This window comes from Oryza sativa, chromosome 1, assembly GCF_034140825.1.
Source record: "Oryza sativa Japonica Group chromosome 1, ASM3414082v1".
Lineage (NCBI taxonomy): Eukaryota > Viridiplantae > Streptophyta > Magnoliopsida > Poales > Poaceae > Oryza > Oryza sativa.
Genome location: NC_089035.1, coordinates 28,916,938 through 28,942,317, shown reverse-complemented (window position 1 = coordinate 28,942,317; position 25,380 = coordinate 28,916,938). Strand labels below are relative to the sequence as shown.

General features: G+C 47.3%; 2 protein-coding genes across 4 annotated transcripts; both read right to left on the bottom strand.

The window, feature by feature from the left end:
* Nucleotides 1-3,225: 3,225 nt before the first annotated feature.
* Nucleotides 3,226-8,412, bottom strand: LOC4324116 (uncharacterized). Of its 3 annotated transcripts, none has more exons than XM_015765805.3 (5): nt 7,842-8,412; nt 7,249-7,367; nt 5,000-6,565; nt 4,713-4,738; nt 3,226-4,244 (listed from the first exon to the last, which is right to left on the bottom strand). In XM_015765805.3, exons 3-5 carry the CDS (start codon nt 6,534-6,536, stop codon nt 3,513-3,515), a joined length of 2,295 nt encoding a protein of 764 aa, XP_015621291.1. In that variant the 5' UTR covers nt 6,537-6,565; nt 7,249-7,367; nt 7,842-8,412; the 3' UTR covers nt 3,226-3,512. The 3 variants fall into 3 exon arrangements, with proteins under 3 accessions (XP_015621291.1, XP_015621290.1, XP_015621289.1); XM_015765804.2 differs by lacking the exon at nt 7,842-8,412 and adding an exon at nt 7,467-7,727; XM_015765803.3 differs by lacking the exon at nt 7,249-7,367.
* A 12,446-nt stretch (nt 8,413-20,858) lies between these two features.
* On the bottom strand, nt 20,859-23,451 carry LOC4324115 (guanine nucleotide-binding protein subunit beta-like protein A). Its single transcript, NM_001406100.1, has 2 exons — nt 22,464-23,451; nt 20,859-21,301 (listed from the first exon to the last, which is right to left on the bottom strand). The coding sequence occupies exons 1-2, from the start codon at nt 23,352-23,354 to the stop codon at nt 21,188-21,190; spliced, it is 1,005 nt and encodes a 334-aa protein (NP_001393029.1). The 5' UTR covers nt 23,355-23,451; the 3' UTR covers nt 20,859-21,187.
* Nucleotides 23,452-25,380: the final 1,929 nt, after the last annotated feature.

Genomic DNA, 25,380 nt, shown 5'->3' with positions numbered 1-25,380 from the left:
ATAATAGTAAATTCATTTGTTTGTACCCTCAAATAGTTATTGCAAAATCATCATTTAGATATTCCTTGGAAAAAAAAAGTTATTTGGAGCCATACCATTGCAAATTTACCGATTTGAAAAAAATACTACTATTAGTGATATCAGTGTGTGCCATATAAATTTTGCAAAATCAGAACCATACAACTCCATCACAATTTCTATCAATACCCTCGTCAGCTTCAACTCTGGCCAACGCCTCTGTTTCTTCTCCAACTCGAGCGAATCTACGATGGCGATCACGAGGACTCGTGGACGACAACGCAGAGGGGGTGGGCTCAGCACCCAACATGGCTTCGTCGGCTACGGCCGCGAGGGAGAAGACAAGGTTGCGCGGGTCTCTGTCTCCAACTTCTCCTCTACCGTAGCGTCGTTGGCTGTGGCGCACGGGGCTCCACCAGCAACCGCATTGCCTGTGCAACCTATCACCTCTAGAAGCCGCAACCGATAGTCCCCTCCAGGTCCACCACTGCGTGGGGTTGGGCCCGTCGAATCTGGAGGCCGCGACTGGTGTTTGCCTCCAGCTCTACCTCCTTCCACCTGGTGTTGAGCTCGCCGTTGTCATCAGATTTGTATCGCTGCAGCCGGAGAAAGCCCCCTTTGCGTCACCATCTACGAGCCTGAGTGTTGAAGGAGATTTGCCTGAGTTGGAGAAGAAACGTAGGCTGTTGCCGGAGTTGGAGCTGACGGATGTGTTGATAGAAATCGTGATGGAGTGGCACAGTTCGAATTTTACAAATTTCCAGTGGTATACACCCAATATCGCGAATAGTAGTGTTATTTTTTTAAATTGGTAAATTTTTAAAGGCATGGATTCAATTAACTAAAAAAATACATAAAAGATTTATACATCAGACCGCCTTGAGCGATGGTGCTCGAGGACGAACCTACGGTTGCACCCTCCTCTCTGTTCCAGCCAGAGATAGCAGCTACGGAGTAGCACCTACCTAGTTCCTGCGCATTTGCACCGTCACCACCAACGCCAAGCTCGCTTTACAAACACGATCCACCCCAATGGCCGTGCTCACCACCTTCAACCTCGTAACCTCGTGAACAAAGTTAGCTCAACGTCAATATATAAGAGGCAAAGCTTTTTTTTTTTTGCGCAAAATCTATTTCGAGAGACATCTCAAGTTAGACTTAACCAGCGACGCCTACAATACGTGCGAGAAGTACTACTGACCTCACAGACATGCAAGTATTTTTTTGCTATTAGGTTATACATGTCTTTTTTATCTTCTTATGAAGTTTTCTCTCAAATTACTCATCCGATCTATAATCAGATTACACCATTATGCTCGTTGCAATTAAATCTTCAGAACAAGATCTTACATGATTATATTACGATGAAACAATATTTATATTTGTAAATTACTTTTATTACATATGTAAGTTACTTTTATCATATGTATAAATTACTCTTAGATTTGACTAAATTACTTCTTAGACATATAAAAGTAAATTCAATGAAGTATAAAAGTAATTTACATATATTATAAAAGTAACTTAAAATAAAACGGAAGTAACTTTGTTACGGCATTAGAAGTAAATTCGTTGTAGGGATAAAAATATGATTATATCTAGAAATTAAATTTAATCAGCACATGTAACTTTAACAATTTTTAAAAATAACTTCAATGTTAATTGGAAGTAACTTTTGCGTGTTTCAGAAGTAACTCTCTATAAATCTGTTTAATCGCCGATTGTTTTTTCCTTTTATTTTTGTTTTTCATGTAGGATGAGAAAAGAAGATAAAACCTTTATGGATTATAAATAACATTGATGGAATAACTAATGAGAATTAATCATGTATAAGATATAATAGTTACTTTCTGATAATATGGAAGCTACTTTCTAACATGTAATAAATCACTTTTAAATTAATAAAATGTTTGAATATATTCAATATGGATCTTGTTTTGTCACATATTTTGAGTGGAGTACAATGATGCAAATAGATCTTAAATACAATATATGATTTAAAAGATATAAGTTATTAAAGAGATTAATAAAAGATACATACTATTGCATTTTTCAAGTTAAAAGGAGACACTAGATGGAGTGGTAACTGGTTTAGACAAACTAGACAAACCAACTAATACTAGCTGTGTAGTCATGTCAAATGATAAAAGGCATACATTAAAGTTACTTTCTTTTTTTATATAAGTTACTTCTATAATATATGTAAATTACTTTTAGGCTTTATTGAATTTCCTTTTATATGTCTAAGAAGTAATTTAGTGAAATCTAAAAGTAATTTAGATATATTATAAAAGTAATTTACAATTTTTCATCAAAATATAATCATGTGAAATCTTGTTATAAAGATTTAATTGTTACGATTAATTGTTACGAAGATAACGGTGTAATCGGATCGTAGATCGGATGAGTAATTTAAGAGAAAATTTTATTTGAAGTATAGGTGGATAGGATCTCTCATAGATGGAGTGGTAGCTAGTTTAGACAAACCAGCTACCACTAGCTGTGTAGTCACTTTTTTTTTCCCTTCTTTCAAAAAAAAAATTAGCTCAACGTTGCTTTTCTCTGGTGTGTGTGTGTGTGAATGGCTGTCGCGAAAAAAGCGACGTCTCCTTCGTCCTTCCCCTTCGTGCTCGAATTTCACTGGTCGATCGAGGAGAGATCGTAATTTAGACCCTTCTCCACACGCAGTTCGCGACCGACGGCGACCTGCCCCATCCCGTCTCCATGTACGGCAAAAGTACCTGGCGCAGCAGATGATGTATCCATCATCCAGCTGCCGGTGAGCCGGACACCAGCGACTTGTCCTCGCACTGGCGATCTACCAGCCACCGCCCGGAGATGATGCACTCACGTGAGGAGGGGCTTGGCGCCACGCCGCAGACTAACTACTGCGGCAGCGTGCTTTGCCATCCGCCCTTGAACCTCAACAAATCATGTGTACAAGTACAAGTAAAAATCGGACACATGTTAAGGCGAGGTATGCATAGATGTTCCTTCTCTACTCTGTTTGGCTTTCTTAGTGGAAATGCAATTTGAACCACCTAAATTGACCCAGGTTAACCAATCTTGTAAATACTAGATGAATTGCAAATAGCAACAGAAGCAAATTCGTGCTCGCTCGAAGGCACACCTCGCACACACGGACGTGTTTGCTGATGGTAGTGTGCGTATGGCACACTGGAGCATATCAAAATCAAAACCCATGGATTATGAAGCAACAGAAGCAAATTCATGTGCGAGGCCAGTTCATCGAATTATTTGGATACAAAAAATAGGGTGCCCCTTCAGGGCTTCAGGAGTTAGGATAGGGCAAAAGAGAATCACTTAACAATTGACCAATCATCATGGTATGATTGATAAAAAAACCACGCATACTTTCTCTTTTGAAAAATCATAATCACACGTTGCGTTTACTAAAGTATCCCCTACCTGCAGAATTTGAAGACTTTTTTACATGATAGCTGATGGCCGGCAAAACATGCACCATGCAATTTTCACAGCCCCTCTGTCCTCCAGACTACAGAGGGACCCCTCTTCTGAAGTTCACATGGCCGGAGCTTGTTCATTACACGCCCCATCATCGCCATTGCTGCGATGCTTGGAAACTGACCTTCAAGATCATCCGATGGCATGCCAGACTTGGCTTCCTGTCTTTCTAGATTTGAAGTTCCATGAAAAACAGGGGTGCCTCCTCTGCACCATCTTCCTATCCAACGATTAAGACTTTTTGCTGACATAGGAGAACCTTCTTGGCTTTGTTGATCAGTGAGTCCTTTACATATTAATTTGTTCTTCACATGGTTGATCATGCCAGTACTGTCGCTGTCACAGTCAAACACTTGACCAAACACAGTACATGTTCCTCCAGCCAATGGACCATCTCCAACCTTTGGTTTCTTGGAACAAGGAACATGAGAGTCTGAGGTATCATGTTGCAGGCGTTTCAGCCACTTCTCACTTGGATCTGGACATGCTGGCGACTCATTTAAAGCATTAGGAATTGGATTTTTCAGTCTGCTTATTTGGAAAAGAACTAAATCTAAGTTCATGCTTGATGTCTTTGACATGCTCCATTCTTGATTGTTGGCACAAGTTGCTTTTGGATAGAAGTCGCGGTGTTCTGCACTCGTGTTGACTGCTTCATTTCCTTTACTGCCGCTTGATACTCCTTTAACTGATGAAGTCACTAACTGTTCAGTTTTTGCAGAGGATGGATAACCCAAGTCCTGTGGAAAAATTGTTACATATTGATAACATATAAAAAAGAGTATAAAGTTTAGGATATGTTGCGCATCAACACATCTACATATGTTCAGATTCTGACAAAACCGTTGGAGAGTATAACTGGCTTTGTGATCTTATCGATGTATTTTAGGACTTTAGGTTATTTCATAATAAGAAACTGCAACATCCATAAAGGCAACACACTTGTGAGCCTGCAATGCTTTTAAACTCTGAAATGGAATAAGCTGATTAACTTGCGACTAAGCAAATTGAGTTGTATTCTTGAAGGTAGACATTGGAATGTTGATTTATGTTGCAGGCACATACAAAGTAAGACACATTCTCTTCATGGATTTTAAAATATTTCATGCTTTCCCACATGATATTTTTCACTGATTGCCTGAACTTGTTTATAGTTGCATAAACTAAGCTGATACAAAATGTAATGTGGACTTGTGGAGTGCTAATACCTTTTGCATTGATGCTGAAGCAAATCCTACAAAAAGAAAACATAACAATCATATCATTTAATATTTGATTAAAGCTGTTACAATATATTCTTCATTTGAATTAAACTGCATTTTGACATTAACAAGTAGCAACATGTGACACAAAAATAGCCTGGAGAAAATAGTTTTTGGCTTTTTCACCACCCATGTGCGCCCTGGGGGGGGGGGGGGGGGCTCAAAGTCTTAACTAAGACTTTCCAAAAAAAAAAGTCTTAACTGAGACTAAATTGTATAATAGCAAGTCTCACCTGCTGTAGATTTTGATGCATGGTGAGCTTCACTGTAAAAGGTATCAGTTTTAGTTGAAAACTGTTTCTGTGCTCCCAATAAACCACTGGTCATGTTACCACAAGATTTCCCTGAAGATGTTCGATCTATGGAACATTTGACATTTGATTTCGTAGGCTGTGTAAACATTTCAAATAAGCAGGGACCCTTCCGTTTGTTATCTATCAATTTGTTGTTTGTTCTCTTTTCTTGGGCCAGGGATTCGTCCTTGCTCTTCAGTATCATTGCACTATCAATTGCATCAGGTGTCTTGCAGGATTCTGTCAAATTCACTGCAGAATCTTCTGTGTGTTTATTCAGATACTGCTGATCACTTTGTAACAAATTACCAAAGTCCACATGATGGCCATTAGTGTCCATATCACCCTCGTTGGTAATGGCAGTAGTTTTAACTGACTTGATTTGATATTCTCTATGCAGTGCAGACTCATGGAAAGCAACTCCCTCTAAATGCTGTTTCTTTTTGCATGCTCCATACACTTCTGATTTATGTTCCAACAAAGAACCTTCAACAAATTGATTTTCCATTTTGCTCGCTGAATACACAGAACTGTTCTTGCAAGACCGATGAGGTGACTTCTTTGAATTTGGGATATAATGGCGAGCATGGTGCTCGTCTGCTAATGAACATGATGAGTCAGTGTCATCCTTGCTGCAAGAGCATGGTTCTTCAATTGATAAATGGCCTTTCAGCTTTTTCCCTGCATGGTCAGAATTGAGGCCAGTGTAATTATCAAGATGAGATAGCATGCCCCTTGCAGATTTGCATTGCCTATTCTCATCAGTTACCTGATGTGTGTGCAGCTGATATTCCTTTGATGAAAATGACATCACATTAGACGTAGACATATTTATCTTCACTGATTTTTGTGGTACAAAAATCTTTTCAGATGATGTGACCAACGCAGACCGCCTTGGGTTAAGAATACTGTCGATTTTCCTGTTGATTTCAAACATTGGAAAGTGATTCCACTCTGAACTCAGATTTTCAGTGCCACAAAGTTTACGAGAATCCACCAATATATCAGATATCTTATGAACAGAATATCTTTCAGATACCACCGTCTTAGCAGCATATAAGTTCACATTTTTCTGCATCACAGAACTTTCAAAGGAGCTACCCATCTGATCAACATTCTTGCATTGAACTTCTTGGCAAACATCACGTGCTACACCCCTCATATTAGTACTGAATTGCCGAGTATTTCCTGCAGAGACACCTCCATGGCTCACTCCCACCATCAACCTTTCAGCTACTCTAGCTTTCATGAGCTCAAAAGGTAAAGCCCCGCAATCTTTTGAATAGCCAACATCATCAATTTCCTTAAGTGGGCTACAGCTCTGGCCATTTTGAGGTTCTGGACTGATGCTTGATCTGGCCCAATGTGCCATCCATAGGGAGTGCTTGTGGTAAGATGATTCTCCAACGTCACTTCTGCTTGGCAGAACTTCTAAATCTACCTTCTTACAAAATCTGTTGGTAGAAGACTCTGGCATTATCGGCTTCAAAGATTTGGCTTAAGATTCTGCAAAAAGAAAACAATTGTTAGAAATGAAATTTAATTTGTGGAATGCAATAAAGAACAATTATGCCCAGTGAAACTAGTTAATAGAGGGGTGGAGTATCGCAACAGTACATACTATGAAGAGACAAATCTAACCTATTGAGACCGCCTAACAGTACAGTACATAGTAAACTGATTTCTAAACAAACAGAAAAATAGTTAACATCTAGAATACCAAACAAATCCACTGTCAAGACATATTTCGCAGTGAATTTTAATAAAATTAATTTGATGTTTTAGATATTGGTGCATATTTTTATAAATTTGGTCAAAATTAGAGAAGTTTAACTTAGAACAAAACTTAATCACTTTGCAATATCAATATGGAACATAGGGAGTAAATAGAAGTTGACACTAACTAATACAGAAAATGCAAGTACAAATATTTTACTCCCAAAACACGAAAAAAAAAGAATGTACTGTCAAAACACGAAGAAGTCTGGGAAATTGGCTTGTAACATAGTTTGTTAGGACCTTTGGTCCTGTTTTGCCTTTTACACTGTACAGTTTTACTCCTTCTCTATTCAATGAAATTGACGGCTCGCCCATTCGTTTAAAAAAAAGATGCTGAAAGGTGTTCTACCAGCTTAAGTAAAAAAAAAACAAATGACTAGGTAAATCATAGAGTACAATCAGCTACTTGCCTAATTCCACCGAAGACTTGTCGCCAGCAAGACATGACAGAACTTTTCACGACATTCCAAAAGAATATGAATGAAATCCGATAGAGGTGCTTGCTATTACTTGCGACTTGCGAGGCAGCCTGCATCCATGATCAACTTATTGCCCAACTTCTGTTATGCTACCACACAGTGAACGGTAAACTCTACAGATTTTATCTTTTGGTTATCTATTTCTTCACCTTGATACTTCCTCCTGACGTGATCTATCCATAATTGCTCCATGAACAAAAGGACATAAATGATTTTTTTCTCGCGGGGCCAAAATGACGGAAATGATCAAGAAACACCTTCTTGCCGCTCAACAAGAAATCTTTAGAATGGGAGGAGAAACTAGAAAAATCTTTCCTAGTTGCGTGAAGCAGGGAAATCGCAACAAAAAGAAAGATATTTTCCGTGCCATCTTAAAAAGCTAAGATGATCCATCAAGCTTATGGTAAAGTCTACAACCACCCCAAAACAGGGGACTTTTCAATTACCAGTTATATTACCACAAAGTAGGATAGCAAATCAGCACAAGTGCACAAGCAACAACCAGCAGGGAACATTTCAATTACCTGAGAAACCCCTCGCCTCCTTCGCCGCGCGCCCGCCGCCAAAATTCAGATCCGAGCGTCTCCACCGCGGAGCAACAACCACCAAACACGGCGAGAGCAGACCAACCCAAGAACAGGCAGCAAAAAACCAACCAAGCAAGGCCTTTCTCTCGCCGCTACCTCCTCCTGGTCCAGAGCAGAGAAAGACACAATAAAAAAGGGCAAGTCCGCAGCGCCCGCCCAGCACCAGCAGCAGCAGCAGCAGCTCGCTCCACAGCCAAGAGCGGGGTCGGAGAGCTCAGCCCCACTCCTTTCTCACACACACACACCAGCGCCGTCCCAATCACCACCAGCCCAGCTGAATCTATCCCTCTCTTCCCGCGGAATAAAAAGTGAGCAAGAGGGGAGAAACGTGTGGGCGCAAGCCGCCCCGCCGCGGTCGCCTCGCGCGAATTGAATTGGGGCGTCGATTCCCTCCTCGTCGGCTGGCTGGCTGGCTGGCTCGTCGCTACCCAACCATTCGCAGGTAGGGGTACGCTTGGCTGGCGCGAACACGGCCGCGTCGTCGTCCGTCGTGTGGCGCGGCGGTCGCGGTCTCGCGGGGGGGGGGGGGGGGGGATAAAAGCCGCCATTAAAGGCGGATGAGACGGCGAGGACGACGTCGGACTGGTTCGTTGGTTGGATTGGATGGAGCGGTGACGTCGCGGCGTCCCAGCCATGTATCAATAAGCGCGCATTTGCTCGGGGTTTTTTTTAAAATTATTTTGTGTGGGGATGGGTGGTGGGTCAACGAGTCAGCGAAAATATCTTGGGGGAGCTTTTGCGCTTTTTGGTGTCCCCGCTGCTGGGCTTGATATTTATGGATCCCACGTTGGCACGTTTCTTAGCCTAATCTACTCAGCTACCCGCCAAATTGCGTAGTGTTTAGGATGTTTTAAATTGTACCAGTTGCACAATGGGCATAATAGTGAAAGCGATTCGAATAGTATGGATAAGTTTGCAAAACAGTGGACGGAGTAGATAATGTGTTAAGAGCTTCATAGACCGTTTCTAACTTTCTGTGGATGTGTCAACCTCTTGGGTAAGCTGAATTAACTAGAGACGAGAAAAACCTTTAAGCAAATCAAGTATATCTTGATATATCTCAAATTAATATTAGAAATATTAATACATTTGCATAATAGGGTGCTACTATGTAATGTACCATCCCATTGTGATCCGAGCGTGAGTAATTGCTGATGCTTAGGATGATGATCGGTTAAGCTATACTACCTCCGTCCCAAAATGTAACTATTTCTAACACAGTATTTTGTCCCAAAATGAAGCTATTTTTCTACCTATCTTCTCCTCTCAGCCAATCACAAACATTCTTTTTCACCTACTTTCTCTTTTCAACCAATCACACACCTTCTTCAATCATTCTCACCTACTTTCTTAATACCCGTGCCAACCTCAAAAATGCTTATATTTTGGGACGGAGGAAGTAGCTGATAAGCCGCAGTAATATGAATGAAGCAACTAAAAATTTATAGGTAGCTTTTTATATCTATATTATTTATGACTTAAAAGTCTAAGGATGAAAAATTCACTAAGATAAAAAACCAAAATCAAGTCTGTTTCAAATCCAAAATTTTGGCGACAACTTATAATCATGTAGAAAAGGGTTAACATGTCGTGGTTAAGTTAACCACATAGGAGCCAAAGGCATTATGATGCATCATGTTGAGTAGCCACAAAAGGAGTGGATGGTATTGATTAAGGGCTTGTTCACTTTGTTATCATTGTCAACTATAGCTGTCTAAGGTTGTGTTTGGTTTCAGGGGATGGGAACTAATCCCTCCCGCACGAAAAAGGGAACGATCCATTAGCACGTGATTAATTAAAAGTACTCCCTCCGTACTCATAAAGGAAGTCGTTTTGGACAGCGGCACGGTCTCCAAAACACAACTTTGACTTCTTGTTTCTATAAAAATATTTATTGAAAAGTGATATATGTATACTTTTATGAAATTATTTTTCAAGAAAAATCTATTCATATATTTTTTACATTTTCAAACTCAACAACTTCAGAATTATTCATGATTTATATTTCTCAGGTTTGAATTAAAAATTGTCCTAAACGACTTCCTTTACGACGGAAGGAGTATTAGCTATTTTTTTAAAAAAAAATGGATTAATATGATTTTTTTAAGCAACTTTCATATATAAACTTTTTTTAAAAAAATACACCGTTTAATAGTTTAAAAGCTTGCGCGCGGAAAACGAGAGGGAGAGTTGATAAGAACGCAGCCTAAATGGGCCTTTCAGCACGGCACGGCTCGTTAGGTACCGTGCCAGCCCATGTGCCGAGCTGACAGCCCAAGCACGGCCCAGGCACGAGATGGCTCATGAGGCCAGAGGCAGCACGGTAGCCCATTAGGCCCACAAAAATGAGGCTGCTGCCTGCTTCATCAACAGACCAACACTAGGATTCGCACTCGAGGCGTTTGCTCGTTTTTTATGTGTCAGCAAGCGTAGCTATTTCCGGGGAAAAAGTACACCGTAGGTCCCTCAACTTGTCATCGAGTTACGAAATCGTCCTCGAACCACAAAACCGGATATATATCTTCCCTCAATTTACAAAACCGGATCACTTTGGGTCCTCAGGTGGTTTTTACCCCGGTTTTATCCGACGTGGTAGCTGTGTAAGCATGGGGCCCACATATTAGGGTGACACGTCAGTACCTCTCTTATCCCCTCTTCTCTCTCATCCTACTCTCTCTCGGTCCTCTGGCCTGGTAGGGCGCCAGGGCGGGGCGAGGCGGGGCGCGTCGAGGCCGGCCGGCCGCACCCAACGACGCACACACGCGAGACCGGGCGGCAGCAGGCACCAACCGTAGCGTCAGCCTCCGCCTCCACATTTGCCGCCGCACCCGACGACGACGACGACGCACAAGCGCGAGGCCGGGCGGAGAAGGAGCGGCGGCGGGCACCATCCGCAGCGTCAGCCTCAGCCTCCGCCTCCACCTACGCCGCCGCTCCCGACGACGACGACGCCAGCGTCTCACCGTCGTTATATCTAAAGCTCGCACTGCTGCTGATGCCCGTGTCGGCGTCCTACTTCAGCCGCCGCGCGCGTCACCGCGGCGCGCCACTGTTCCTCATGCCGCGGCGCGTGCTGCTGGCGGGCGTGGGGCTTGGCATCTTCACCGGCGTCGACGACTTCGTCACAAAACTACGGCCTCGCGCACCTACTTGCCGGTGTCCACCTCCGCCATCCTCATCTCTACGCAACTCGCCTTCATCGTCTTCTTCGCGTGCTTCATCGAGCGGCAGCGGCTGCTGAACGCCATGGCTCTGCTCACTATCAGCTCGCATACAAGCACGCCGTCGCCGGCGGCCGCGCCGTCACGTATGCGCTGGTGATGGAGATGCAGCTAGTCATAGGCTTCTTCGCCACCGCGTTCTGCAACGTCGGCTTGGTCATGGGCTCGCGGCTCGCCAGCATGCCGTGGGACCCGAAGCTGTCGCCGCGGCACCAAAGCCTGTCAGCTCAACACCCTTGTTTACTCACGCGAGACTGAAACTAGCCTATGAACTCCGACGTTTTTCAGATGAGAAACAGTATACTGACAAAGGAAAAACTGAGAACAGAGCAAAACAGAGCTTTTTGGTGCTGCAAACTTCAGCAGCTTTTCTGATCTATTTCTTCTCCTCTTTATTTTGCGATAGTTACATGCATAACAAACAGCGACATCACCGGATCCAACTACCGAACGTGCCATCCCACGATCCGAATTCGGCTCAGTCTATCTACGACCAAAAAACTGAAAGACAGACTAGGAAAAAAAAGAGCTAACTGAACTTTGAACAATTCAGTCGCCCATTACATGCAGTATCCAAAATAAACATGCAACTATCCTAACAAACCGATGAAGATAATGCAGGCCCACAAGATTACTTCCAACAATTCACCCCCTAATCTTGATGTGCCTGTACTTTCACCAGTCCCATTTTCTTGCACAGCTCCTGAAACTGAATTTTGCCCAATGGCTTTGTCAGAATATCAGCAAGCTGGTCCTCTGAACAGACATGCTCCACCTTGATCTTTCTTTGCTCAACACACTCCCTGATAAAATGATAGCGGGTATCTATGTGTTTACTTCTATCATGAAGCACTGGATTCTTACAGAGGTCTATTGCAGATTTATTGTCAATTTTCAGAACAGCACAACTTGGGTCTTCAAGCATCAACTCTCCCAGCAGCCTACTAAGCCAAACTCCTTGACATGCTGCAGTAGTAGCGGCAATGTATTCAGCCTCACATGAAGATAATGCCACCACCTTCTGTTTTTGAGATTGCCAACTTATCAGGTTGTTTCCCAATTTAAACAAAACACCAGTTGTGCTCTTCCTATCACTTATATCTCCAGCCATATCACTATCACTATAGCCAGTTAGCTGAAAACCTCCTCCATTCTTCTCGAACTTGCATCCAAGCTTCAATGTACCATTCACATACCTTAGAATATGCTTGACTGCAGCCCAATGTTCAGTTGTGGGAGCCTCCATGAATCTACTCACATATCCCACAGAGAAAGCTAAATCTGGCCTTGTATTCACCAAATATCTTAGGCTTCCAACCACACTCCTATACAATGTGGCATCAATAGGCTGTCATGAACCTTCTTTGCTCAGCTTTAGCCTTGTCTCCATTGGAACTTGAGCAGTGTTGCACCCTTCCATACCAGCCTTTGCAACAATTTTTTCAGCATACGCAGCCTGACAAATGGTCACACTTCCTTTGCCCTGGCAGACTTCCATTCCCAAATAATAACTCAGTAATCCAAGATCACTCATGCTGAACATTTTCTGCATTTGCTTCTTGAATTTTTCAACCTCAATCACACTTGCTCCAGTAATCAGTAAATCATCTACATAGACACCAACTATCAGTCTAGAACTCCCACTTCCTCTTGTATAGACTGCATGTTCTGTAGCTGATCTAACAAAATTAAGAGAATTCAGACTTTCATCCAACTTGGCATTCCATGCTCTCGGAGCCTGCTTAAGGCCATACAATGACTTTCTGAGTTTCAACACTTTTGCAGGATTTCCTTCATCTACAAATCCTGGAGGCTGGACCACGTACACATCCTCCTCAAGTTCACCATTCAGGAAAGCAGATTTCACATCCATATGATGTATCTCCCATCCACTCTGTGCTGCAAGAGCAATCAGCATCCGAACTGTCTCCATTCTTGCAACCGGAGCAAACACTTCACCATAATCAACACCAAACTGTTGAACATACCCTTTAGCAACTAATCTGGCCTTGTACTTAATGATAGCACCACTTGCATCCCTTTTAATCTTAAACACCCACTTCAAACCAATTGGCTTTACTCCAGGAGGTAATTCAGTAAGTGTCCAAGTTTTGTTACCCTCAATTGAATTCATTTCTTCAATCATTGCCTTCCTCCAACAACTCTCCTTCTCAGCCTCAGCAAAACTAGCAGGTTCTTCAGTTGCCATAAGGCATTGATCATCATAGTCGAAATCAAGGATTGGAGTTGTCGTTGCAAGTGTGTTTGCCACTGTTCTGTAGCGTCTTGGTGCTTCATCAGTCCCCTCACTAGCATCACTTGGAGGAGAACAAAATTCCATCCCCGGTGGTAGGCTCGACGCAGGTCCAAACGCCTCTTCTCCTGCCGATACTGCTACCGGCGTGCTTGGTGAGGTACTGCCAGTTGCTTGCTCCGTCACTTAGTTAGGCGAAACACCCCCATAAACCGGCACTGTGTAATTCTCAACTGAAAACTCCACAAATGCATCTGAGGTAGCTTCTTCCTCATCTGCATGGCCACCCCAGTCCCAGAATGTCGTTTCGTCGAACACGACATCACGCGACACACACACACACACACACGTCGCGCCACCGGATCATACATCCGGTAAGCTTTTGATCCTTGCTCGTAGCCGATGAAAACCATCCTCGTGCCACGATCATCAAGCTTCTTCAGATTGGGCTTCGCCGTCTTGACATGACCCACACAACCAAAGACTCGCAGGTGTTCGACGGTAGGACGCCGACCATGCCACGCCTCATATGGTGTTACTCCATCAAGACTCTTCGTCGGCGATCGGTTTAGCACATACACCGCAGCCACCACTGCCTCTCCCCAGAAATGCACCGGCATTCCCGCGGCCTTCAGCATAGACCTCGCTGCTGCCACCACGATTTGGTTGCGTCGTTCCACAACACCGTTCTGCTGCGGTGAGTAGGGTGCCGTGAGCTGCCGCTTCACCCCTCGATCTGCATAGTACTCCATGAACTCCACAGAAGTGAACTCACCCCCGTGATCAGTGCGGAGTGCCATGAGCTTGCGGTTGCTCTCCATCTCCACACCAGCCTGAAACTGTTTGATTGCTGCCGCTGCTTCGTGCTTGTCGGAGAGAAGCCGAATCCACATGTGACGGCTTATGTCATCAACTAGGAGCAGGAAATATTTCCTACCGCCTGGTGTCGCCGGCGAGATTGGCCCACAAAGGTCACCATGCACTAGCTCAAGTGCCGTTTGAGCTCTGTACTTCGCCTCCTCTGGGAATGGTGTGCGTCGCTGTTTGCCCGCCAGGCACCCATCGCACAGCTGATCAACATGGTCAATTGGCGGGAGACCACGGACCATCCCTCCTTGCGCCAACCTTCGAAGTGCCTGAAAGTTCAGGTGTCCGAAACGAGCGTGCCACCGCCACGCCATCTCGGTGCCGCTCGCCGCCATACAAATTGGGTTTGCAAGGTTTAATTTGAGAACATACAGATAGCTGGAATCACGGTTTACCTTCGCCAACAACATCCCATCCGAATCGCGCAGTGTGAAAACACCATGCCAAATGTGTGCGTCATAGCCGCGCGCGTCGAGGCGACCTACACTGATGATGTTTTTTCTCAGCTTGGGGATGTAATACACCGCCTCCAGTGAGCGATGATCACCGTTCTTACACTGAAACACCACAGTTCCGCGGCCCTGGATGTCAATCACCGAGCCATCGCCGAATTTAACCATGCCCACAACACCAGTGTCAAGCTCCGCGAACGCCGAGCGCGCGCCCGTCATGTGATTCGTGGCCCCGGTGTCCAGGAACCACTCTCCAGTCTTCTCCTCCTCACGCACATCCTCACGGTCCAGCACAACCTTCTTCTCCATGAGATGCACTTCCTGCACCCTAGGTGTTCGACCCAGTGCAGCCTCACCGGCGAGCGATACACCCATGACGTGCGCCATCAGCAAGGTTGGTTCTTCTTCTGCCTGCGCGAGGTTTGCCTCCGCACGACGCTGTCGTCGTGGTTTGCGACATTGCCTAGCATAATGGCCATATTCATTACAATTGAAACATTTCACCTTGGATATGTTACGACTGCCGCTCCCCCCGGTAGCCGCCTCCTATCCCTTGGGTGACCCAGTAACTTTGCCCAGGCGATATTGCGCGCCAGCACAGCCACGACCCTTGTTGGCGGCTGCGCCTTCCTGCTCCTTCTGCTTCGCGCGCGCCTCCCACTGTTCCTCGGTGAGGTATAGCTTGCCACTGCCACTAGCCTCCTCATCGTCACTGTACGAATCAATCGTGGACAACCACCCGACGAGCTCCTCCAAGGCCATGGTCTTGATATCTAGGAGTTGCTCGAGTGAAATTGCCACCGGCTTGTACTTCTTAGGGACAACACGCAGCAGCTTCTTGTTAACATGTTCGTCCTCCATGACTCCTCCCATGTCGCGGATGTCCGCAACGACGGCAGTGAGCCGCATCGCAAACTCCTCCGGTGTCTCTCCCTCCTTGAACCGCATCGATTCAAATTGCCGGCGAAACCCTTGCTCCTTGGCCTCACGCACGCGATCGACACTGACCCGCATGGTCTTGATGGCGTCCCATGCCGCCTTCGCCATGTCATGCTTCGCTAGCCCGCGCAACATCTCCCGCGGAATGGCCTGGAGTATGGCAGAGAGGGCCGCGCGGTCCTCGCGGTACTCCGCGTAGCCGGGGTCGATCGCCACCCACAGCCCTTGTGCCTGGAGACTCACTCGCATCAGCAACGCCCAGTCGGGGTAGTTCGTCCTCGCCAGCATCGGCAGCCTTGCAGCCGCGCCACCATCTCTGGACAGCGGCACCAGCGGCATCGTTGCTCCATTTGCGCTGCCGCCCCCTTGCTCGCTGCCGCTACCGCCACTTCCACCACGCCTCGGCGGCGGAGTGTAGCGCCCATCCGACGACATCAAAAACGGAACCGGAACTTCGCTCTCATACCAATTGTCAGCTCAACACCCTTGTTTACTCACGCGAGACTGAAACTAGCCTATGAACTCTGACGTTTTTCAGATGAGAAACAGTATACTGACAAAGGAAAAACTGAGAACAGAGCAAAACAAAGCTTTTTGGTGCTGCAAACTTCAGCAGCTTTTCTGATCTATTTCTTCTCCTCTTTATTTTGCGATAGTTACATGCATAACAAACAGCGACATTACCGGATCCAACTACCGAACGTGCCATCCCACGATCCGAATTCGGCTCAGTCTATCTACGACCAAAAAACTGAAAGACAGACCAGGAAAAAAACGAGCTAACTGAACTTTGAACAATTCAGTCGCCCATTACATGCAGTATCCAAAATAAACATGCAACTATCCTAACAAACCGATGAAGATAATGCAGGCCCACAAGATTACTTCCAACAAAGCCTCCCCGCGGGCCGGCGACGAGCGACGCGGTAGCGGTGATGGCAGCGACGCTGGAGAAGGGAGGAGGCTGGCGGGTCGGGAGGAATTTAGCGGAGCGAGGCGGGAGAGGAGAAGGTCCGGCGGCTGGCTTGCCCGCCGCCGCTCTGCTCCACTCCACCTGTCGCCGCGCGCTCGCGGGCCTGCTCCGGCCGCTCGCTCGCCGCTCCGCTCCGCTGGCCGCGCGCTCACCTGCCGCCGCCGGCGCTCCGCTCCGTTGCCCGCCCGCTCGCTGCAGCGCTCGCCCGCTACGCGCTCGTGGCCGCTGACGCTCCCGGCACAGGCAGAGACGGCGCCGCCGCGGCCGGCCGCGGACGACGTCGTTGCCGCCGCCACCACGGCCGCTTCGCCCGTCGCCGGTCACCTTCCTTCCCGCCCGCTGGCCAGCCTGTCCCCTGCGTAGAGAGGTGAGAGAGAGAGAGGAGGAGGAAGAGTGAGAAAAGGGGAAGAGAGAGAGAGAGGGGGTGACGTAGATAACCTGACATATGGGGCCAACGTGGGTCCCACATTGACTCAGCCGTCACGTTAGATAAAACTGGGGTCAAAACCATATAAGAACCTAAAGTGAACGGTGATGTTATATTTCTGGTTTTGTGGTTGGGGGACGATTTTGTAACTCGATGACAAATTGAGGGACCTTCGGTGTACTTTTTCCCTATTTCTGGCGTCGGAGATCGTTCTAGCACGGAATAAGTTCACTTTAGGTCCCCCTATTTATCGGTCAGTCTGATTTTCATCCCTTGACTGCAAAACCGGGTACGACCCGTCCCCCAACTTATGAAAACCGGGCAAACGAGATCCCTCGGCAGAATGGAGGGCGGTTTTGACCGACGTGGCACCTATGTAGCTCCTTTCACTTGTTCGTCCCACGTGGCACCACGCTTATGTGGCATTGACGTGATGCTCACATAGCAATTTTATCCGAAAAAATAATAATAATCATGGGACCCATATTGTCAGCTACACAAAAAATAATTAAAAAAGGTGGGGCCCATGTGGTCCCATGTGTCAACCTCCCTCCTCTGTCTATCCCCCCTCTCTCCCCTACAAGGGCGGTGGGCGGAGCGACAAGGGTAGAGAGGCCGGCGAGCTGCCGTTCCTCTACCGCCCTCCCGTCGGCCACCCTCTCCACCGGCACGGCACGTGCCGCCGCTTCTCTCCATCCCACCCATCGGCCGGCGTGCGCCGCCGACCCTCTCCCGCCAGCTGCTGCGCGTCGCCGTTCCTCTCTCGCCCTCCCGCCGGCCGCCGACCTAAACGCACCGCCGCTCCTCTCCCTCCCTCCCGCAGACTGTTACGCGTCGTCGCTCCTCTCGCGTCGGAGGTGCGCACGGCGTCCTTGGCGAGGTCGCCGCCAGCCCCTCCGCTCTGCCAGCGGCTTGCCACCACCGCCGCTCTGCCACGAGGACGAGGGAGAGCCGAGAGGAATAAGAGGAAGATCCGAGAGTGGAGAGGGAGAGGAGAGGGGAGCCGGCGAGCTCGAGCTCGCCATACTGCCCGCTCGTCCTCGCCGACCACTATCCGCGGACAGTTGCTCCGCACTTCTTCCGTTGCCTCGACGTCGATCCCCCTCAAGTTCATGTCAAGAATGAGCGAGCAAGGCGGGCGGCAACCTTGGCCGATGAGCTCGCCTGCCACCGCTCCGCCCGCTGCCGCTCCCGCCACCCCTCTGCTCCACCCGCCGCCCGTCGTCGCTCCACTCGCCGCTGTTCTGTCCACCGCCCGCCGTCCGTCACCCCATCTGCGTCGTTCTGCCCGTCACTCCCTTTGCGTCGCGGGGAGGAGCAGCCGTGCACCTGACGAGGAGGCTGAAGAATAGAAGGTGCGCGGCCACGGCGACGGAGGCGGCCGCCGCAGCACCGCACGCCATGACAAGGCACGCCCGGGAGACCTTCCTAATGGTGGCGGCGACACTGTCGGAGATGGTGGCGAGGAAGCTGTCCATGGATAGGTAGTTGCTCTGCGCGTTCTTGATGGTAGCCACTCGCTGCCACTCCACCCGCCACCTGCCGCCTCTCAGCTTTGTCGCCGCCCCTCTGCGCCGCCCGCCGCCGCTCGCCATTCTCAAGGGAAAGAGAGGGGGGATAGAGAGAAGAGGGAGAGTGAGGATAGAGAGATAGGGATAGAGAGAAGGTTAGTAAGGATGACAGGTGGGGTCCACGTGGGTCCACGTGTGCCCCACTATTTTTTTTTATTATTGTGTGTGTGAAAGTGATATGTGGGTCCCATAGATTTTATTATTTTTCGGATCGAATTGCCACGTCATATAAAGACCCGAGTCAAATTAGCCACGTAGACGCCACATCAACCAAAACCGGGGTCAAATACTGCCGAGTGACCTTATTTAAATGGTTTCGTAAGTTGGGGGACCTGTCGCACCCGGTTTTACGATCAAGGGATGAAAGTCAGACTTGGCGACAAATAGAGGGACCCAAAGTAAACTTATTCCTTCCGGCACAAATGGCGCTTGTGCATGTAGGGGTCAGCTTCAGCGGAGGAGATCCAGGAACGGGGTTGGCACCACCGCGACTGTTTCTTGGCAGCGGTGACGCTGGCACACTCGTCCGATGGATGCGAGGTGTGGCCTTGCCTTGGGTCTGCTTTGGCGGAGGAGAGCGGAACTGGTGACATCAAAGTGCAGGGTGCTCCCTTCGACAGCGTTCGACTTCGTCAAAGATGCGTCGGCAGCGCATGTGATCTAGCAGCGTGCAAACTAGGGTTGTGTTCGCTGTAGCCTGTTCCCATCCGAAAGTGCGCACGAAAAACGGAACGGTCCATTAGCGCATGATTAATTAATTAAGTATTAGCTAATTCTTTTTCAAAAAAGAATCAATATGAATTTTTTAAGCAACTTTCATATAGAAACTTTAAAAAAAACGCACCGTTTAATAGTTTGAAAAACGTGCGCGTGGAAAACGAGAAAGATAGGTTGGGAAACTTGGGTAAGAACACAGCCCAGGTCAGGTCCCGTGCCAGCCCCCAGAGGTATGCTTGTTACGTACGGGCCCGTTGTCGATAGACCCATGATGGAAAAAGTACACCAAAGGTCCCTCCACTTGTCATTGAGTTACAAAATCATCCCCCACCAGCAAAACCAGATATATGACATTTCTCAATTTATAAAACCGTTCAAATAGGTCCTTTGGTGGTTTTGATCCGGGTTTTATCTAACGTGACGGCTGAGTCAGCGTGGGACCTATGTGGGTCCACATGTCAGGGTGTCCATGTCAACACCTTGCTTTCCCTTCTTCTCTCCCTTCTCTCTCTCACTTCTACGCAAGGCGTACGCTAGCCGATGGGCGGGGCGAGGCGAGAGAGGAGGCCGGTGGGGCGAGGCGGGACCGCCACCGTACCAGAAAGGCGGCTAGAGCAAGCAAAGAGGCGACGTCGGCAGGCGAGCGCGGTAACAGAGAGGCGGCGGCAGCAGGCGAGCACGGTTGCGGATGGGGAGCGACGGCGCTGACGACTCCGCGCCGCTTAGCCTCATCGTTGGTGGCGGCTATGGGCGGGCGGAGCATAGAGGCGGGGGAGCAGAGGGGTGGGGGCACGGCAGCAGGGATAGGGCTGACGGGAGGGGCACCAAGTCGTCGTCATGCTCCGCGTCGCTGACTGCCGCCAGTCGCACCAGCCCTCCTCTTAGCCACGTTCCTCCCTCACCGGCCGCCGCGCCGGCCCTTATCTCCGCCGCGCTCCCCCTGCCGGCCACGTCTACTCCCCCGCCAGCCGCCGGCGTGCCCGCCGCGCCGGCACTCCTCCCCTGCTGGCTGTGCTCCTCGACAAAAGTGTGAGTGAGAGAGATGGAGGGGGGGACAGGAGAGGAGGGGAAAAAGAGAGGGTGCTGATGTGGCATCCCACATTAACTCAGCCGCCACGTTGAATAAAACCAAGGTCAAAATCATCAAAAGATCTAAATTGAATGGTTTTGTAAGTTGACGAATGTCATATATCTGGTTTTACGGTTGAACAACGATTTTGTAACTCGATGATAAGTTTTGGGACCTTCGGTGTACTTTTTCCACCCATGATCTGATCCATCAAATTTGATGGGTTCTGCTCCGTGCCTACTTTGTGGGCTGGGTTGATGGGTCAGCCGACCCCACGTAGAGGGAAAACCAGAACAGTGAACATCCACAACTACCATCCGTGAGTGAGGTGAGGTCTGATGCTTTGCGAACTTGGCGCCACTGTTATCTGTAGGTAGCTTCGCCGGCGAAAAAGGCTTTGCGACAAGCGCAGGCGACGCGATCTTTGCAACACCTTGGCGAGATCAGGCAGGCAAAACAAGAAGCAGATTAATTTATGTGTCCACTTCACTGATCGAAAAAGAAACAAAGAAAATTCAGCTGCGGCCTGCGGCAGAATTAAAAAGAGAGAAGCACCATGGATCGCATGGTTCATCAGACAATATATTGAAAAGGAAGTCAAAACAAAACATGGTGCAAAACAGATCCCTATTCCACAGTATCCATGAGCTCAGTACTGGAGCTACTACATAGATGGGTAAATTAAGCAGAAGTACTCAGGCAGATTAATGCCTTTCAAACAGCCAAAAAGAACACTAGGGTGATACCACAGTCGTTTACCAGAACGCGATAACTAAAACAACACTCCCCATCTCTAGCCGGCGTAGCTGAAACCTGAGATCTTGTAGATCCTGATGGTTCCATCTGTGTAACCAGCATAGAGGGTGCTTCCATCTGCGCTCCAGTTCAAGCTTGTGCAGTAGAGCATCTGCAAGAGCCAAGAGAGCAACAAAAGGATCAACAAAATAGGTACAGAATTTTCTAGAAAAAAATGATTGTTTTTCATGTATCAAAAAATAGTCCATCAGAAAGGTACAGTAAAGTTTTCCTATGACTAACCAGCTTAAACATACTACTCTGAGAATACAGGTTACCAACACAAGTATAAGAACAGTGAATCCAAGAGAAAAATAAAACATAAACAAGTAAAATTCATCTTAAAAAGCTAAGCTACCCATAATACTTCATAAACAAAGCAAGATACTTTATAGATGGATAGAAAAATATGAATAGCATGCAAAATGCAGTGAGTAACATAAACATATAAACTAGCACTCCTAGCAATTTACTAACAAAAATATACTACAATTCAAGGGTTTACTAGCAAATATATATAATGTGATTATGTATATAGATAGTAAATGAGCTAAATGATTCCACCGTTTAGTATTATGAGAATGAATCTTTATTTTGGTAGATAAGAATTTAACTTAACATCTAACAATCAAATATTTAAGATGACAGAATCAAGATGTTTAGTGTATACAGTCTAAGCTGATCAGACCATATATAGACATTGTCGTACCGATTTGAAACTGCAAAAAATAACCAACAATGTAAAAGAACAGATTCTAAGATATAGCAATGACAATTCTTAACAGAAGAGTTGCCAAACTAAATACCATCATCCTGCATAAGTACAATATTCAAATAAAAGCTAGAAACAAGTTACAATTGAGTTCACAACCATAGTTTATAGCACAAGTTATCAACTTCAACAAAGGAGACCATAGGAACTACTCCCTCCGTTTCACAATGTAAGTCATTCTAGCATTTCCCACATTCATGTTGATGTTAATGAATCTATATAGATATATATGTCTAGATTCATTCACATCAATATGAATGTGGGAAATGCTAAAATGACTTGCATTGTGAAACAGAGGAAGTATCTATTAAATTATAGCACAAATAATCATGTGGACGAATGACAGTAATATAGAACTGCATCAAACTGAATAACATGGTACATCAAGCATTAGCTCACCACATATGAATAGCATTAGCATGCGACCTAAGTATACTACAATAGCTATAATTTCCATAACTAACAAGATGACCACTATGAAGCATAAGGTGGAGAAACAAACCTGGTTCTTGGAGACAGGGATCTCGGGCTTAAGGTCCTGCACAATGTGCTTTGACTCAAGATCCCAGATCTTGATAGAGTCCTGGGTCGCCGCGCAGAGCCAGTAGCGGTTGGGCGAGAAGCAGAGCGAGTGAATGATGGAACCCGCGTCAAGCGAGTACAGCCTCTTGCCCTCAGCCAAGTCCCACAGCAGGGTAACGCCATCTTTGCCACCGGACGCGCACAGAGAACCGTCGGGGCTGACCGCGACAGCGTTGACGTAGCCGCCATGGCCCTCGAGGTTGCAGCGCAGCTTGCAGTTCGTGAGGTTCCACACCTTGACGGTGCGGTCCCAGGAGCCAGAGACGATGGTTGGCTGGAAGGTGTTGGGGGAGAAGCGGACGCAGGAGACCCACCCGTTGTGGCCCTCGCCGCCGCCGAGGTCGCCGCCGATGGTGTACTTGCACTCGCCGAGGGTGTTCCACAGCTTGATGGTGCGGTCGCGGGAGGCGGAGACGATCTGGCGGTTGTCGACGGAGAAGGCGACGGAGAGGACGTCTTTGTCGTGGCCGACGAAGCGGCGGGTGGTGACCCCGGTGGAGAGGTCCCAGAGGCGGAGCTCGCCGTCCCAGGAGCCAGAGAGCGCGAACTGGCCGTCGGAGCTGAGGACGACGTCCTGGACGAAGTGGGAGTGGCCGGTGAGGCGGCGGAAGGGCACGCCGTACTCGGAGGCGCCGGCGCCCTCGCCGACGTTCTGGACGGGGTTGGTGAGGTCCCACACCAGCAGCGACTTGTCGCGGGAGGAGGAGACGATGAACGGCGAGTTGTCGATGGGGGTCGCGATGGCCGTCACCACGTCGTTGTGGCCGTGCATCACGCCGGCCAACACCAGAGACTCCTGCGCGCCGGCCATGGTTGGTGGTGGTGCGTGCGGCGAGGGATAGGGGAGAGCTAGGGCTCGGGGAGGATGGCGGCGGCGGCGGCGCTGGGGAGAGATTGGGAAGCGAAGCGGGTGATTAGAGAGGCGAGGCCTTTTATACCGAGGGCGGCGCGGGCGCTAGGGTTTTCGCTGGGTTAGGAAGGACTTTGGAGTCGGGTGGTGGAAGATCCTAGCCGTTAGATGCCAGTGGTCAGGGTATTTGGGCCGTCCAGTTAAATGGGCTGCACTAATAAGCCCATCCCAGATGTACAGTCAAGGCGCAGCCCATTGATTATTCAGGTCCGTGAGGTATGGGCCTACTATAGTTTAACAACTGCAACGGCAGCCAGAAATTCTTTGCTTTGCTCCCTCGGCGAGTGCAAAGTACACCATCGGCGACGGCCTCATCGTGTATTCGTGTCCGCATCAGGCAACTGCAACGGAGAACCATCATCTCTTTTTTTCTGAAAGATTGATGCTACTGCCATTACCAAATTCAAGTATAAGATGACTCAGGGAAAATAATATTTTAATGGTTATTTCATTGCCGGCTAGTACCTAGTAGTAACGGAAAGAAACGGATGGACTTATATTAGATTGTGGCAGGAATAATTTCATCCATTGTACATGACGCAGCCATCTGAAATTATTGAGGTATCCCAGTTATTAAGGGCCCCTTTGTGAATGAAAAAACGGAGGAATAAGAAAAACATAGGATTCTGACAGGAATATATGTGTAAAACAGAGTATTGCAAAACACAAGAAAATTTTAGGAATGACCGTTTGATTGAACCACAGAAAAAACACAAGAATTTGAGGAGAGTAAAGACTCAAAGGATTTCTTCCATGAGGTTCGACCTCTTATTAAAATTCCTCTAAAACTTGTATGGGAAGAGGCATTCCATAGAAATTTTATAGGATTTCATAGGGTTCATTCCTTTGATTCAAAGGGCTTTGTATGAAAAATTCCTATAGGAATAAAATCCACTAAAATTCCTATGAATTTCCTTTGAATCAAATGGGGCCTAAGACACATCATACTACATTATTTTGCTGTAAAGAAGACCAAATAATTTCAATATTGCTAGCTGCGTGCACCACACTATTGATACTTTGATAGGCCTTAGAAGTTAGAACCAACCCAAAAGGCTCAATGATAAGTAGACAAAGTGAGAAACCAAACCCATTACTCCAAAATCTTCAGAAAACGCTACTGATTAACAAGGACCACTGCTCCTGGCAATCTGTCAACAGTCTCAACAAACAGCAGACCGTCCAAACGGATGAGAAAAACCCTTATCTGAACTGTCCTCCATCAGCGCTGAACCCCAAACAGTAATCCCGGAAAATTCGAAGAAACGGGAAGCAATTTAGGTAGTAGTGTAGCCAAGTTTAGCCTAGGTAGCCAACAAGTTTAGCCGAGCCATGAAAGAGCTCCACGAAATCGAGGGATCAAATCAGCTCACGGGATGCTGAGACTGCGAGAGAGGCGCCGCGTGTGCTGCCGATCGAGATGACGAAGCGAAATTAAGCTGCAGATCTAGAGGATTGGATACGACCACACACAGGAGCCGCGAGAGAGACCACAGCCACCAGATGCCATGGTGTGGCAGGGGTGACCGGATGAGAGGTCAGGAAATCGAGTGGAATAATACGTGTGATTAGTACAGCGATGGAACCCTAATCCACCACCCTAACCGCTCCAATTGTCACTTTCTCCGCTCGAATCATGCCACGGTGTGATGCCAAGGATGGCGAGTCGAGCAATGGCCGGTCATTCCGGCAATCATTGCACCAGGTAATTGTTTGCAGTTTAAAATCACTTGGAAAAAAATATTGTAACTCTTGGTCTAGTGAAGAAGAAGATGTAGCTCCAGGCCAATGAGAATGGGGCTTTGGCCGAAAACATGATCAGTTTCCAACAATCAATACCAACTGCCAAGCACTTTGTGGAGCATCTATGACAGCACCTCCAATCACCCAGGTTTGCTCTGGACTTCTGGAGAGTAGTAGCTAGCCT